The 13,911-nt window shown below is 44.1% G+C and overlaps 1 protein-coding gene across 6 annotated transcripts in view; it reads left to right on the forward strand.

Annotated features, from left to right (window-relative positions):
* The window catches only part of erfl1 (Ets2 repressor factor like 1), an 86,331-nt gene that overhangs the window by 45,369 nt on the left and 27,051 nt on the right, over window positions 1-13,911 (forward strand). For 2 of the 6 annotated variants that reach the window (XM_027287368.1, XM_027287367.1), the window contains one exon: window positions 5,309-5,480. The exons of the other annotated variants lie outside the window; for them this stretch is intronic. Coding sequence is in view for 1 of the 2 variants with exons in the window: in XM_027287367.1 (XP_027143168.1) it covers window positions 5,309-5,480 (172 nt within the window). In the remaining variant the exon portion in view is untranslated. The remainder of the gene's footprint in view (window positions 1-5,308; window positions 5,481-13,911) is intronic. 6 annotated transcript variants of the gene reach the window in all.

A 13,911-nucleotide genomic window follows, 5' to 3' on the forward strand; every position in this document is an offset into this window, starting at 1 on the left:
TGCTTGGCACTAAGACAAAAGATACCAAAAATGTTCCCCTCCCAAAGATACTTTTTACTTCCAACATCTAGTCAATGCTTATATGACCCCTCACCCTGCTTAGCAGTGGGGGCATATCATGTTAACAGCACAAGAATGTGACATTATTCCACCATCAGAGTCATTACAAACTTCAGCAGAGACCCAGCAGAGAAACACGGCATCCTGTTCTTCTTTCCATCTTCAGTTCCCCATTTCTCCCATCCTTCGATTTCCTTCACCTTATCTTCCTCTCCCCTCCTCTTTTGATTCCCTTGTCATAGACTCTCGTCTCTTTGCGCTCAAGTGAGTTCCATTGGTTTACCTAATTGATTATTAAGTTGCTGATTGGGGATCAATTAAATAATTAAAGTTTGTTAAGGGCAGAGTCGATTTACTGGCACGGGAGCTGGGGCATGCTCTCCCTCTCTCTCTCTCTCTCTCTCTGTGTGATTTCATTTATGCAGACGCTTGATAGGAGTGATGCTATTGAGTTGAAGATAATGTGTTTCATCATAATGTGGATTTTTGCTGCAGGGATAATGCTGATGACAACAATGAATTTCTTCTTAGTAGCATACTGAAGCCAGACTGAAAAGCGGAACTCGACCTTTCGTGAGCTCCGCTTTAGGTTTTCTTTATATTCACAAGGAAACATTGTTGCGGCTCAGCAGCATTGCACTTCATCTAAAGGCAGGAAATCACAGTGATCCCTCCAGCTTCAGACTTGAATCCGGCTTTGGGTTTAGGTAGAGGCTTTCTGTCAGGCACAATGAATCCCAGTTGCAGCTCCTTGAAGTGACCACTTTCACTGTTTGTTTGTGGGGAATTGCTCCATGATTCAAGTTGATCAACTTTTTGGGGTCAACATGTTGATGAAGACAGTTTGATCCCCTTGGTGGCCAAGAGGTGAGACACAGAGAGAGGGGATGGAGAGGCTCCTCTTGTGGCAGCACAGGGAGCGAGCCTTGAATGAGAGAACACATAAACACACACGCTGTTACACCACACACTCTCTTCCACACACCTCATATATGAGACACAGGAGCGGAAACGGGTCGAATCCTACTTCAAATTCTCTTTCCTCTCGGCTTGTCGACCGGGGAAAACAAACCGACCCGAGGCACAGCGAATGGGGATTTACTAATTAACTACTTACACACACGCACGCACACACACACACACACACACACACACACACACACACACACACACACACACACACACACACACACACACACACACACACAGAAGAAGAGAGAGAGGGAAAGAGAGAGAGATGCACACCTCCTCTCCTCCCTCCTCCTCCTCCTCCTCCTCCTCCCCCCTCCCACCCTCTGCTCTCCTCTCCGGGTTCAGGTTGGTAGTAGTGCTGCCTCTCCGGTCGCTGCCTCGCTGCGCTGTCAGAGTGAATGCGTGTGGATAGACTGGTCGCACTTCACCCGGTGAGAGCTTTAACACGACTTCCTGACAATAAAAACCGGAGGTATGTTGTCCGCTTTGGACATTTTATTTATGATATTTATCCTTTTTCTAAAATAAATAAATAAATAAAAATAAATTGGGAATTTATTATTGTTTTTCTCGAGGAATGAAAAAGTTGTTGTGAGTGTGTTTTGAAATGCCCTGATAGATTTGTGCTGGCGATATTTTCTTGTTGAATGATTTTGTCCTCACTAGAACAATGTGTTTTTTGTTTGTATTATTATCAGTTTGAGGGATGAACCTTGGAACAAAAAGTTGACCCGTGCGTAATTTACGCACACTCTTCTTTTTTTTTTTTTTTGGTGCTTATTATTTGGAAGCTTGGATTTAGTTTTAAAGCTCTCGTCTTATTTGTTTTTTTGGAAACGTTGTGAAAGTTTAAATCTTTTGCAAACACACACACACGCACACACACAGCCGGAGAGGGAGATAAGTATCATGGTTTTGGCGTGCATGTGTGCAGGTGTGGAAGTATCGGCTACACCGGGAGCACTTTTGATGCGTTCAGCTGTCGGCGTTGGCCCGGATTAGCCTTTAAGTGTCTCTATTTGTTAAAGCGTCCAGCTCTCACCTCCACACCGCCGCATCAATCAGTCAATTAAACAGCCACTCACACACGGCGAGCTGCACGAGACCTCAGCCGGTGCATCTCTCTCTCTCTCTGCCTCCCTCCCTCATCTCTCTGTGTGTGTGTGTGTGTGTGTGTGTGTGTGTGTGTGTGTATGTGTGTGTGTGTGTGCGTGTGTGTGAGACAGAGAGAGAGAGAGAGAGTGACCTCGTTTAATTTGCCTTTATAAATATTAAGGAAAGTGTGTGTGTGTGTGTGTGTGTGTGTGTGTGTGTGTGTGTGTGTGTGTGTGTGTGTGTGTGTATGTGTGATGTCTATGCTTGGGTTCATGTTTGTGTGTGTGTCATGCTGCTTGTGCTCCATCCTCAGCTTTAAAATCAGGAGTCACACGTGATAATATTTTGGTCCCTTTTTTTCATTTTTAATTAAAGTTTGTTTGAGTTTCACGCCCTAAAAGCTGGAGTGACTTTCAAGTTCATCCACCTGCTGTGAAGAGCCTGAGTTTTCCAAGAATTTCCAACCCATATGTGATATATTTTTTCACTTTTTTTTTCCAAGTTTATATTTCCAGTTCTACATAAAACCCAATTTCCATCATCACCCCCTTCAAGAAAAAACAAAACAACAACAACAACCAAGCTGCAACAACTCGTGGAATATCTGTGACCATCCGTCAATGTGTTCACCAAAGAAAAATGTCGAAGTTTACTCCATCAGGAGTGAAGCCGGTGTTTTTATGTGTGTGTTTCCAGACTCGCATGGGAGTTTGTTTCAGAAGTGGGCGCATCAATACAGTGCAGAGCCAAACTTGAAAAAAAAATATATATATTTGGAATAATCTTTACGTGAATTCGCTGGTTTCTCCTCAGATTTTTTTTGCTTCTTCTCTTTTTTAGGTGTTTACCCCCTTACAACTTTGATGCATATTTATGCGCGCCGTGGGTGTACTCCCATCAATTATTTGTGCCAGTATATTTCCAGATAAACAGTGTTTGTAAATCAATACATGCATGTAACTATTGCAGATTAAGAGATCGATCAATGGATCCACCCTAACCCCAACCAATGTTGTTTTTTTCTGCCGTCAATTATTCACATCTAACTTTACACAACACGAGCAACTGCCTCGACAAAGTTTGAAAGCGTGTGTGAGTGTGTCTGACAGAAAAAAAAAACAGGATTTACGAGTGAGGAAGCTTTGGATTAATTTGTTTAATTTGCAGTTGGGAACAAATTAATTGACCAAAATATAATAATAATAATAATAGTGTTCTATAGATTTCGGATGTGTCTTTAAATATGATTATAAAATAAAATATTAAATAAACAACTTTTTTTTCGGCATCTTTAAAATTCGTTTTGGAAACTTTATATGAGTCAGACAGCCTCACTCGCTCCTTCATCCTGCCTGTGATTTTCTGTCCGTGAACTTTCCAGGCCAACGTGTTGAGCCTCTCCTCCTCTTCCACTCTCAGGCCGTTTAATTGGATTATTTCCCTGCTTTTTTTGTGTCTGTGTGTGTGTGAGTGTGTGTGTGCTTCTTCTCGCCTGCCGTCTTCTTCATCCGTCTCCGTGCTGTCAATACTTGGTGGAAATATTTCCGACATTAAATGGCATTTGGGGAAATTTCTCCCCACGTCACTCACCCTCCCCTCCTTCATCCCTCACCTCTGCGCGGCCGGCTTTGAACTCTTTAACCCGTCCAATTACATTTGTTATAATATCAGCGCGTTAACGCTTTCTGCTCTTCACCACACGGTGCAGGCAGACAGACTCTAAATATCTCTGCTAACACCCCTCTGCTCCTTTTATACACACAGGGACGATAATAATCATCATAATAACGATGATAATATTTACCTAGACAAGCAGCAGAACCTGTTTTCGTTTCAAACAAATGTGCCTGTCATAAAAATATTAATGTTACATCGAACGAATTATCTGCAGTTTATTTCTCAAAGCATCTTGGTTTAAAACTTGAAACTCCACCGTTTCCACTTTAGTTTCGATTATGCTATAATATTATAATCACAGTGATTGGTAATTTAATTAGCTCAAATTAATAGATTTAATTTAATCTTTCAAAATAAAAAAAGAAATGCATTAATTTACTGCTGCTTCTGTGCGTAATTCACTCGCCGCCATAAAAAGAAATATAAATTTAGCTGTTTCCTTTCTATCTGCGGATTTATTACATGGCTTTATTTCTAGAGAATTATTAGAGTTATTATCCCATGTTAGATTTCTAACAAAAAATAATAACCTTAGTTTATTTTATGTGCAATATGTACTTAAAGTTAGATAGATTAGATACGTTTCGGGTTATGATCGTGAATCTTTGGTGAGGTATTAACATTTTGGATGTAACCTCCCTTCCCAATTTTCTTTCTCTTTCTTTTTTTCTTATTCCTTTTTTTTTTGGAAATAGACTATTGGCTTTCTTTTATTCATCAAAGCAGTCGACCTATGGGGGCTCTCACCTCTCCTCATCTCCATCTCATTCGGAAAAGAAACTTCTGACAGGTGCGAGAGGCGGGTTTGATTTTTCTTCTTCTTCTTTTTCTTCTTTTTAAAAATGCTCTCATCCTTAATGTGTTGTCATCTGGAAAGCAATTTCGTATGATCAAAGTGCGGCTAGTTAGTGCGGTCAATATCCTTTCCAGCAAGCTTCTCATATATCGATAACAAGACAGCAGAGCCTCTCGCTGAGCTGCATTCAGGGCCTCTCCATCCGCTCTGTGTGCCGATAAATCCGGATACATCCCGTGCGTAAAAAGACCAATAACCCCATATATACATTTCAGACGGCTTTAATAGAAATATATAAAACATTATAAGTCACTTTGGGGATTTTGTTGGAATAGTGTAGAGATTTCAACTTGAAAAAAAATCCCATCAAGTGCGATGGCACGCTTACATTCACAAGTAAGCGTGCCAAAGACGCACTATTTAAGTGGAGTTTTATAGGATATTTTTCCGCCACTCATGCTGGCATCTCTTCCTCCCTCCCGCTGTGTCCGTTACTGTATGACAGTAAAGAGTAAATAAGGTGATTGATCTGTGGTCTATGGGGCAGCAGTGGTCCTGCGGGAAAACAACTCAACACAAACCCCCAGGATCCGGCTCCACACAGCAGGACCAAGTCGTCAACCAGTCCCGTATTTTATTTACTGTTGTTTCATTTATTTCGATTTCTGCTTTGAATAGAAAAACTTACATTTATTTTGTTTTTTTTAGTGACGCCTTCGTTGCAGTGCGACAGCGGCACTTTCCTCTCCCTCTCTATCGCCTCCTTCCTCCCGGGTCGGAACAAGCGCAGCGGCGGAACAAACTCCAGTCCCGTCCGAGAGACGGTGATCGGGCTTCGGCCTCAGGTGTATCTCTGAGGCGGGGCGACGCGGAAGTCCAGGTGGGTGAACTTCCTCCTCTGTCCTCAATCTTTAAAGTCTCCCTTTGCTTTCCTCGCTGCTTCTCTTTTTTCGCTTGACCTTCATTTGTCTTTTAAAAAAAACAGAATTTAAAATAGAATTTATCCACTTTGCATGGACAAGAAGTCATGTAAGGTCAAGGTGGGAAGAGTCACACTCTTCTGTGTTGTGTGTCCATGTGGAGATAAAAAAAAAACAGACACATGCAGTTGAAACAGTAATTTATAGATTTTCTTTTATTTATTATTTTGCACATAAAAACATCTCCAAATATGCAAATTATGCACAAAAACATTTTGATTGTGATATATATATATATATTTTTTTGGTTTCTGGGTTATTGTTTTCTCTTTTTTTCAAACTCCCGTTTCTTGCTTTTGAAAATGTGTTGGCTGTAAAGCAACACAGACCTGTCTGTGAATAATCAAAGGTGTCCAATGCGCCATGCAATAGCCTTTGGCGATTACCGATCATATGCAACATTCTCCCCCAGCCAGTCAATGTCTGAACGCTTCCTCCGGCTCCTCTGCTCCCCCCTAATTCTTCCTGTCTGATATTAGCTCCTCGGTGCACCTTAAAATTTGTGTTTGTTATTCATTATTCAACACGCATCACTGTTTGGTTGTAGACACACTTCTACCTGTTACACTCCAAGCCTATAGGGCAGTTGAAGGACTCCTCTGTATCTTTCCCACCATCTCCAAGTCCCTGTCCCCCCTCCCCCCTTCCTGCTCCCCCCTTTCACCGTGGCCCTCATACCCCTGTTGTCTCCCGCTGCCACACCTGGTAACTACAAACTTGTACACAATAATAACAGCCAGATGTATCCATCTATCTCTCTATCTAGCCTGTCGGCAGTTAGTGGAGTGGCTGAGAGACTTGCAGGCGTGAAAGGTCAGTTAATCAATGGCGCACAATTTGACAAATCCCAGCGACTCTTATCATCCTCACGGGCGTTTAGGGCCGAAAGGAGGACCACCGAGATAAATGCTTAATCCTGACTGCACTGTGTGTGTGTGAGAGAGAGAGAGAGAAAGAGAGAGAGAGGGAAAGAATGAGAGAGGACAGATACAGAAGCACTGTGAAGCAGATGGACATGCAAAGGTTGGAAGTGGTGGTGGTGGTGGTGGTGATGGTAGGGGGCTTTGAAAGAGTTGGCGAGTGAAGAGAAGAGTAGAAAAAAAGAGAGAGAAGAAAATGTGGAAGTGACTCAAAACAAAACTAGAAGATGAATAAATGTGCCTATATTTGGAAATGACAGATTTTTTTCTGTCACAATAAAAAATATATTTGTATATATATTTATATTATATAAAAAAAGAAGAAGTGGCTCTCAGAAATCGCCTGAGGCTGTACAGACCGTGCACGCGCCTTCTGGGCTGACATAGAAATCCTGGTTCACACTCGGTTATGGCTCTGCTGCTGTGTGTAAAGTTGAGAAAAACCCGAGGAAAACAAAGGTGTATGAGTGGTTGAATTCTCCTGTGGCATGTTAGCCCGCCTGCAGCAGTGTGCAACCAAGAGGAAAATGAGCTTTTGTCCACAAGGCTGGCCTCTTTTTTCTCTCCGTTTTTTTGAACTGCAGGGGTTTGGAAGGTGGCACAATCTCTCTGCCCTTATACCCTTAACAAGGATCACCCCACTATGACATGGCGGCAGTTGTTTGTACCTTTTATTTCTTGTTGTGGTTTCATGTGGAATGAATCTCATTTAGGCTGATGATCAAAGCAAAGTCATCGTCACCAAAGCTGATTTTTTTGAATGTGCGTGCGCGCATGTGCGCTTTCCGTCGGTGTGTTTTATCACACGAGGTGCCAGAGAGCTGCTTGAGCAATCACACAGACAGACGCTCATGTCCTTTATCTCCATCTCAATACAAGTTCAATGTAATTCGATTGAGATTAGTTGCACTGGCATGACAGCAGATCCCTAGTATTGCCAAAGCACTTAGGAGGCAATGACAGGACCACATCGACGCGTGCTAACACATATGTTCACTGCCCCCTACGACTGACCAACCTTGTAGAGAAAGAGAAAAACACAGAGAGGCAACGTGGAGAGATGGAGTGACAGCCAAGCCAAAGAGGTTTGGGCTAAATCTGAGGATGACGAAGTTAAAGGATGATAGAAAGTTGTCGAAAGAGCGAAAAGAAGAGGAGAAAATGATGAAGGGACCCGGATGACGAGCAGAGCTGAAGCATGACAGAGTGCGTTCAAAAAGATGAAAGAATGACTGACTCCGCAGGCGGAGTGATGGAGATAGAAGAGAAAGAAGGAGGGAGATGAAATGGAGGAAGAGGGGAGGTATAGGAAGTGACAGAGAGCAAAGCAAAAAAAAAAAAGGTGATGCCAAAAGAGGAGGAGAAGGAAGAGGAAGAGCGATGGAGTGAGCGAGGTGAAAGGGCTGAAAGACAGAAAAAGAGAGGACAAGAGATAAAGGGAGCGAGAGAGGATAAAATGTTTAAGAGTGATGTACGAGAAGAGGGGAGAGGAAGAGATTTACTAGAAGAGAGATTAAGTCAAGTTGTCCCCGGTCAGTCATTAATCCGATTTAAGAGCAATTAAGGTGAGACTGATTCCTTCCTAGAGAGAAAGAAATAGATGGAGAGGGTGAAGAGAGGGGGGGGAGAAAGAGAGGAGACAGCGAGGGAGAGAAGGAAAGAGTGATTGAAAGAGAAAAGTGGGAAAATAAAACAGGTGTCTGGACTCCGAATGCTGGTCAGCGGACACGTTATAAGCAATATATGTAGGAGACATGGCAAAATATTTCAAACTGTGAGGTGTAATTATTTCACTGCACCCACTAAATATGACTTAAAATGAGATGAATCTACATGTGTGGAGGGAGAGCTGTTAAAAGAGTAAACGGTGAGTAAATAAGGTTTTGGTCGTGTTTTTTCTTACACAGCGGGGTCCTTTCAATAACCACGGATTTCCCGTGAGCTCAGGATCATACAGAAGTAACTCCCGACACTGTTGACAGAAGCTTAATGTGAAAGCAGCCAACCAGGACCTCCAGTCTGCATGTTCGAGCTCTGCTACCTGTGAGATTATTCCTCTGAGAAGTTGTAAAGCCGAGTTTGAGGTGAAGGCACAGTGGCGGCAGAGAGAAGGAGAAAAAGACAGAGGTACAGAGATGGAGAGTGAGGACGAATCTCCTTTGAATGAAAATGGGGAAAAAAAAGGCACAGAAAGTAGCTCCCCTCCTCCTCCTCCTCCTCCAACAAACCCCTCCAATCGCCGCTCGCTGTGCTCTGTTGTTCCAGATGTGTATCAGAGGTCTCAGGGTCGACAGAGGGGTCCCTCCACTGCTGTAGCATTACTATGTCTATTGGGAGATGGTGGTCCCGATAGCTCGGGCCGTCTGACACGTACACAACAGTACATAAATCAAACGCACACATACGCGCACTCACTCCATTTATCTCCCACTCAAGCAGTGCGGTGATAGCAGCCAACTCTGCATAGAGTCGGAGAGAGAGAAAGACAGAGAGAGAGAGAGAGAGGTTGTGGTCTGTCTTGTTAAGTGGGAAAGTAATGGGTAGCTGTAAAAGGTTTACTTCTATTGCTGCCATCTCTATTGTTCAGGCCTTTGCAGTGTTTGTGCCTCTTTTGTTTGATGTGCTTGAGCAGTATATAGCACACTCAACTGCGTCCATAATTGCTGTTCCACATAACTGCAGGACAATAGTGTGTTATTATGAAGCCCGTTAAAGCAAAGAATGGAGCAAATTGAAAGCAGAGGTCATGGATTTTGTTTTGCAACATTTTAGGCATCTGAATGGAAATGATTTCATTGACTTACATCGATGCTGAGTACATCTGTTTTTTTTTAAAGCAGCTCACCATTATAAGGAAAATTACCTACACATCTCCGTAATTAATTTCATTTTTTAATCCAGACTCCTCTCCTATCAAGATTCTGTCTATTTTTCTGTGGCGCATCCATTGCAGTTTCTGTGTACCAATCTGTAGCCCATCACAAGTCCCAGATTGAGAGGCCATTTGGCTGCTGTTGACAGGAGGGAGCAGCTATTGACAGGGCCCTGCCGGGGAGGCGTGTCTCAGGCCCCGCGTCCAAAGCGTTTGTGGCGTTTAATACACTGTAGCAGTGGTCTTTGCAGCCTTCACCCTGCATGCTACTGCCATAGGGATCAATATGCACTGGGTTAGAGAGAAATGGACCATCTGATGCACACTCAGAGAGGGGGATGAGGAGAAAAAGCGTGAGAGAGACAGAAACAGCAGGGAGGGGAGGGTTAGCAAGGGATTTAAAGGGAAAAAGAGAGGAACCAGGCTTTTTAAAAAAAAGGTGGATGGCTAACCAAAAGGAGGAGAAGAGAAGGAGAGGAAATGATTAGAGGCGCGGTTTAAAAGAAATGGAGGCAGAGCGCTGCCTGGCACAAAGATAGATAGCAAGGGAGAGAAAGTGGTCAGTGGTTGAAAGAGACATTCAGCTGGGAGAGAAAACAGATTGGAGTGAACGGGGATAGACACTGAAAAAGAGGAAGACTCTAGACACCAGGGAGGATACACACAGGAAAGGAAAAAAGACATAAGGGAAGAGAAGAGTGGGAGATAGGAAGGGAGAGGGGCGGTAGACGAAGGGAGGGGGGGAAACAGAGAGAAAGAGAGAGAGAGAGACGGGTGCGGGGGAAGGATGAGGTGGAAAGGAGGGGAGGGGGGTAAAATTTCCATCAGGTTTTCAATTGGGGCGGATCAATAGTGTATTAGAGCTCACCTTGACCCCGTCTCTCCCCCTTCTCCCCGGCCCAGCACACAGGCCAAGCTACTCTCCCTCACAGCAGGGGACGGAGAGGGGGAGAGATTGCATTACGGCCTCCCTTTCTTGGACCAAAGTGGCAGAAAATGGCACAATAAAAGCAAGAGCGGACAGAAAGAAAGAGGAAAACTAAGTCGCGGCAGGCAGAAACAGAGAATGTGTGGAGACGAGGAGTAAGAGAGAGCGGAGCGAGCTGGAGGAGACACCAGCGGGTGTTGTCGCATTTGTTTGGATAGAGCTTTCTGGGAGAGGAAGCTGGTTGAGTGCCTGGTTGTGTGCATGTGCACACTTGAGTTGTGCATATTTTTTTTGCAGCACATCACTAGAACGGACAGGTTGGAACAGAAACGTGTCGTCCACATAAAACACATGCATGGTAAAGAGTGCAGACTCTCTTAATCACTCACAGGGACAGTATAACCTTGATAGTTCATGCTCTGTATTCCTATGGGTTGTATTTCTGCTGTCTGCCGGGATTATTGTGCCTTGATACACACACTCATGTAAAAGTACGATCAAATGGGACATTTGTATTTATATATAAACAGATAGATTTGGAAATATTGGCTGTACGAACTGCCTGTTTGAACTCAGCCTTGATCATAACTGTCTTAACCCAAGAAAACACAACTTAAAGCTTTGTTAACCGATTACTGACCACTGGCATGACACGTTTTGCTTGTGCCAAATGTGTATACCCACAACCTGATGCGTATTGCTACACTTCAGTTCTATTTTCTTCTTTTCTATACAACAAATACAATGAATTTGTGTTTGGGCAGTACACCCACGCATCCTGTGTGACACTGAAGCTCCTGCTGCTGCTCTGCTAACGTGCTGCTATCGGTACTCAGGCTTTGTGGCCATTGTGTAAGATTGTGGATTGTGGATTGGTGTCTTGCACGTTCTCGTCTTCTGTGTAGTTAATTTTCACTTTTTTTATTAAGTGTAACCACCATCTGTCACTAAACTGAATCATGTATTTGCCACAACAATATCGTAAAAGGCAATCAATTTAAAAACACTGGCATTGGATATACTTGAATGAATGAATTTTGGATCTTTTTGCTATGCTTTGGTCTCCACCAACACCCAAGAAAAGTATCTGGCGCTTTAACCTGCAAGATGGTTCCAGCAGGTAGCGTACATTCACCTTATTCAAGCGTATTTGATGGAAATGGTTATGATTTTATGTAGGTGTTGATGAGAGCTGTGAGACTCAACCGTGCAGTGTATTTGTGAGTCAGAGAAACAAAAACAACGAGCTCAAAGCAGCTAAAAGGGTCTCAAAGCTGCTTGTAGCCTCAGAGTTAGACGCTTCAGTCGATTTGACACTTTTTAATGTTCTTAAATATCACGTAACCACTAAAACTTTCACTAGTTTGTCTGATTGAACCACCACCACAACCTCTGTAATTTTCCTCGGGATGTGATGTGAAAACCCTTATGAGATTTCTATGGCCTGCTGTGAGAGGAATAGTTAGCACACAAACCCACAGACCGCAAGGCTGGGAGAACAACCTCCATCACTGGAGGACATGAGGCCGTTTGAGGAGGACAGAAGCAGGGGGCAGAGGGAGTGCGTTGATGGAGGAGGGGGGGTGAATAAAAAAAATTGATCTGGGAATTTAGCATTTAGACACAGTTTACAAAGCGATATAGAGAAGGGGAGTCACGGGATCAGAGGGGACCATGCGGGGGAGGACACTTAACTTTACAATAGGTCAGCTTTGCTTATTTGACTAACTGTAACCCTGACATCCTGCCATGTGTGCTGCACCGTGCATATATATATATAAATATATATATATATATATATACACCCCTAGAAATAAACACGAAATACGATTGCTCTGATTCTCCTCTCAACGATCCATCTTTGGGCGAGCGTGTGATTTAGCTGTTTAGACAGGAGCTTGTTTGTAAAAGCGCAGACCTACTAGCAGCACCATCCTCATCTCTTCCCCACATTTCCTAATGCTGTTCCTATTGTCACCCATCCACACTCCAGTGCACATGCACACGCCAAGACGGCCCGACAACAACACACAAATGCACGCACACACGTGCACCCTATCTCAAACACACACCCACAGTAACACACAAACTCTGTCCCACTCGCTGAGGGGGAGAAAAGGAAAGAAAAAAGGAGAGAAAAAAGAAATCGATCGCCGGGGATAGCGGTGCGCGTCGGAGAATCGTATCTTGTCAAAATAATATATTACCCTCATCCCCGCCTGATCGATGCGGTGGATTAGGGACGGAGGGCTCCCTCTCTCCCCTCCTCTCTCTCCCTCTCTTCCTCCTCGGTGCTTGGTGCAGTTTAATATTTACCTCCGTGAAAGAGCGGCCGCGACGGCTCTCAGCCCTAATTGATTCCGACACATGGGGCTCTGTGCTCAGGGTGCGGATGAGAGAGGGAGGGCCGGCTGGAATGCAGAGGGATAGAAAGAGAAAGAGAAAAAGCAAAGAAAGACAAAAGAAAGAAGAGAGGTAGGAGGTAGGTATAGGGAGGAGGAAGTGGAGAGGAAGACAACAGTGTAAACAGCAAAATAGTGGGAAACGTGATGAATGCAAATGCTTATTTCAAGGAAGGGAGAGACAAAAGACATCTCTAAGGAAGGAGAAAGAAACTACAAAGTGAAAAGGCCAAAGCTAAAGTATTTAGTTTCAATAAGTAATGGATAAAGTTTACCAGGGTGATAGAGAGACAGAGTGACAGATGAACTAAAAACCACAGAGGTCAGAGGAAATATAGTTGGAAAGGTGTAAGATGGAGATAGAAGAGCCTGAGGTTCGAGAGGGATGCTGATGTAGGTAGCACAAATAGGAGGGAGAGGGATGAATGGAGCGGATAGCTGAGAGGAAATGAATCAGGAAGAATGAGGGAAACGGAGAGGAGTAGGTGGAAATGGGACGGCGCACGGAAACGGCTTCGGGAGAGCAGGAAGAGAAACGGGAGGGATGAGGGCCGAGGAGAGCAAATGAGAGGGGATTAAGAGAGCGACATGAAGATGGATAGAAACACAGGAGTGAAACATGACGGGTGGAATGTAGAGCACCAATAAAAACGCAAAGAACGGGGAGGAAAGAAATAGGGGGATGATGGAAAAAAGAGCCTGGCGCAGAGGTGACAGAATGATATCAGGTGGGATAGACAGAAAACAGGAGTGATAGCGGAGCGTGAGGCGGGAGGGTAGAGAGGGACCATATTTTCCGTTGAAGGAACTGGCCTGTCATGCTGTTCCGCCAGCGCAGAGCAGCTCTATAAAATACAGGGAGCAGGCGGGTCATGTCGGGTGACTTATGTGTATATCTAGGCTTTGTCAATATTTCTTTCTGTCTTCCTTCCTCTGTGCTTCCCCTATTGCTCCCTCGCTCCTGTGCTCTCTTTTCCCCCCCCAACTCCAATTGTGCCTCGGCTCCCTCTCTACGTGTCCCAGTCAAGTGCTCACTTCTTCTTCATCTTCGTGGCAGCTTTGCTCATCTTTGTTCCTGTTTTCTCTATCAAGTGTGAGCAGATATACCTTTTTAGAAGTCGCTCGTGCCTTTGAGCGTTGGCTTGCAAGCCAAACACCGACTGTGGCACAATGACTTGAGGACTTGGCAGGCTTATATCCCCCAATGAT

The sequence above is a fragment of the Larimichthys crocea genome, chromosome XIII (assembly GCF_000972845.2).
Source record: "Larimichthys crocea isolate SSNF chromosome XIII, L_crocea_2.0, whole genome shotgun sequence".
NCBI lineage: Eukaryota > Metazoa > Chordata > Actinopteri > Sciaenidae > Larimichthys > Larimichthys crocea.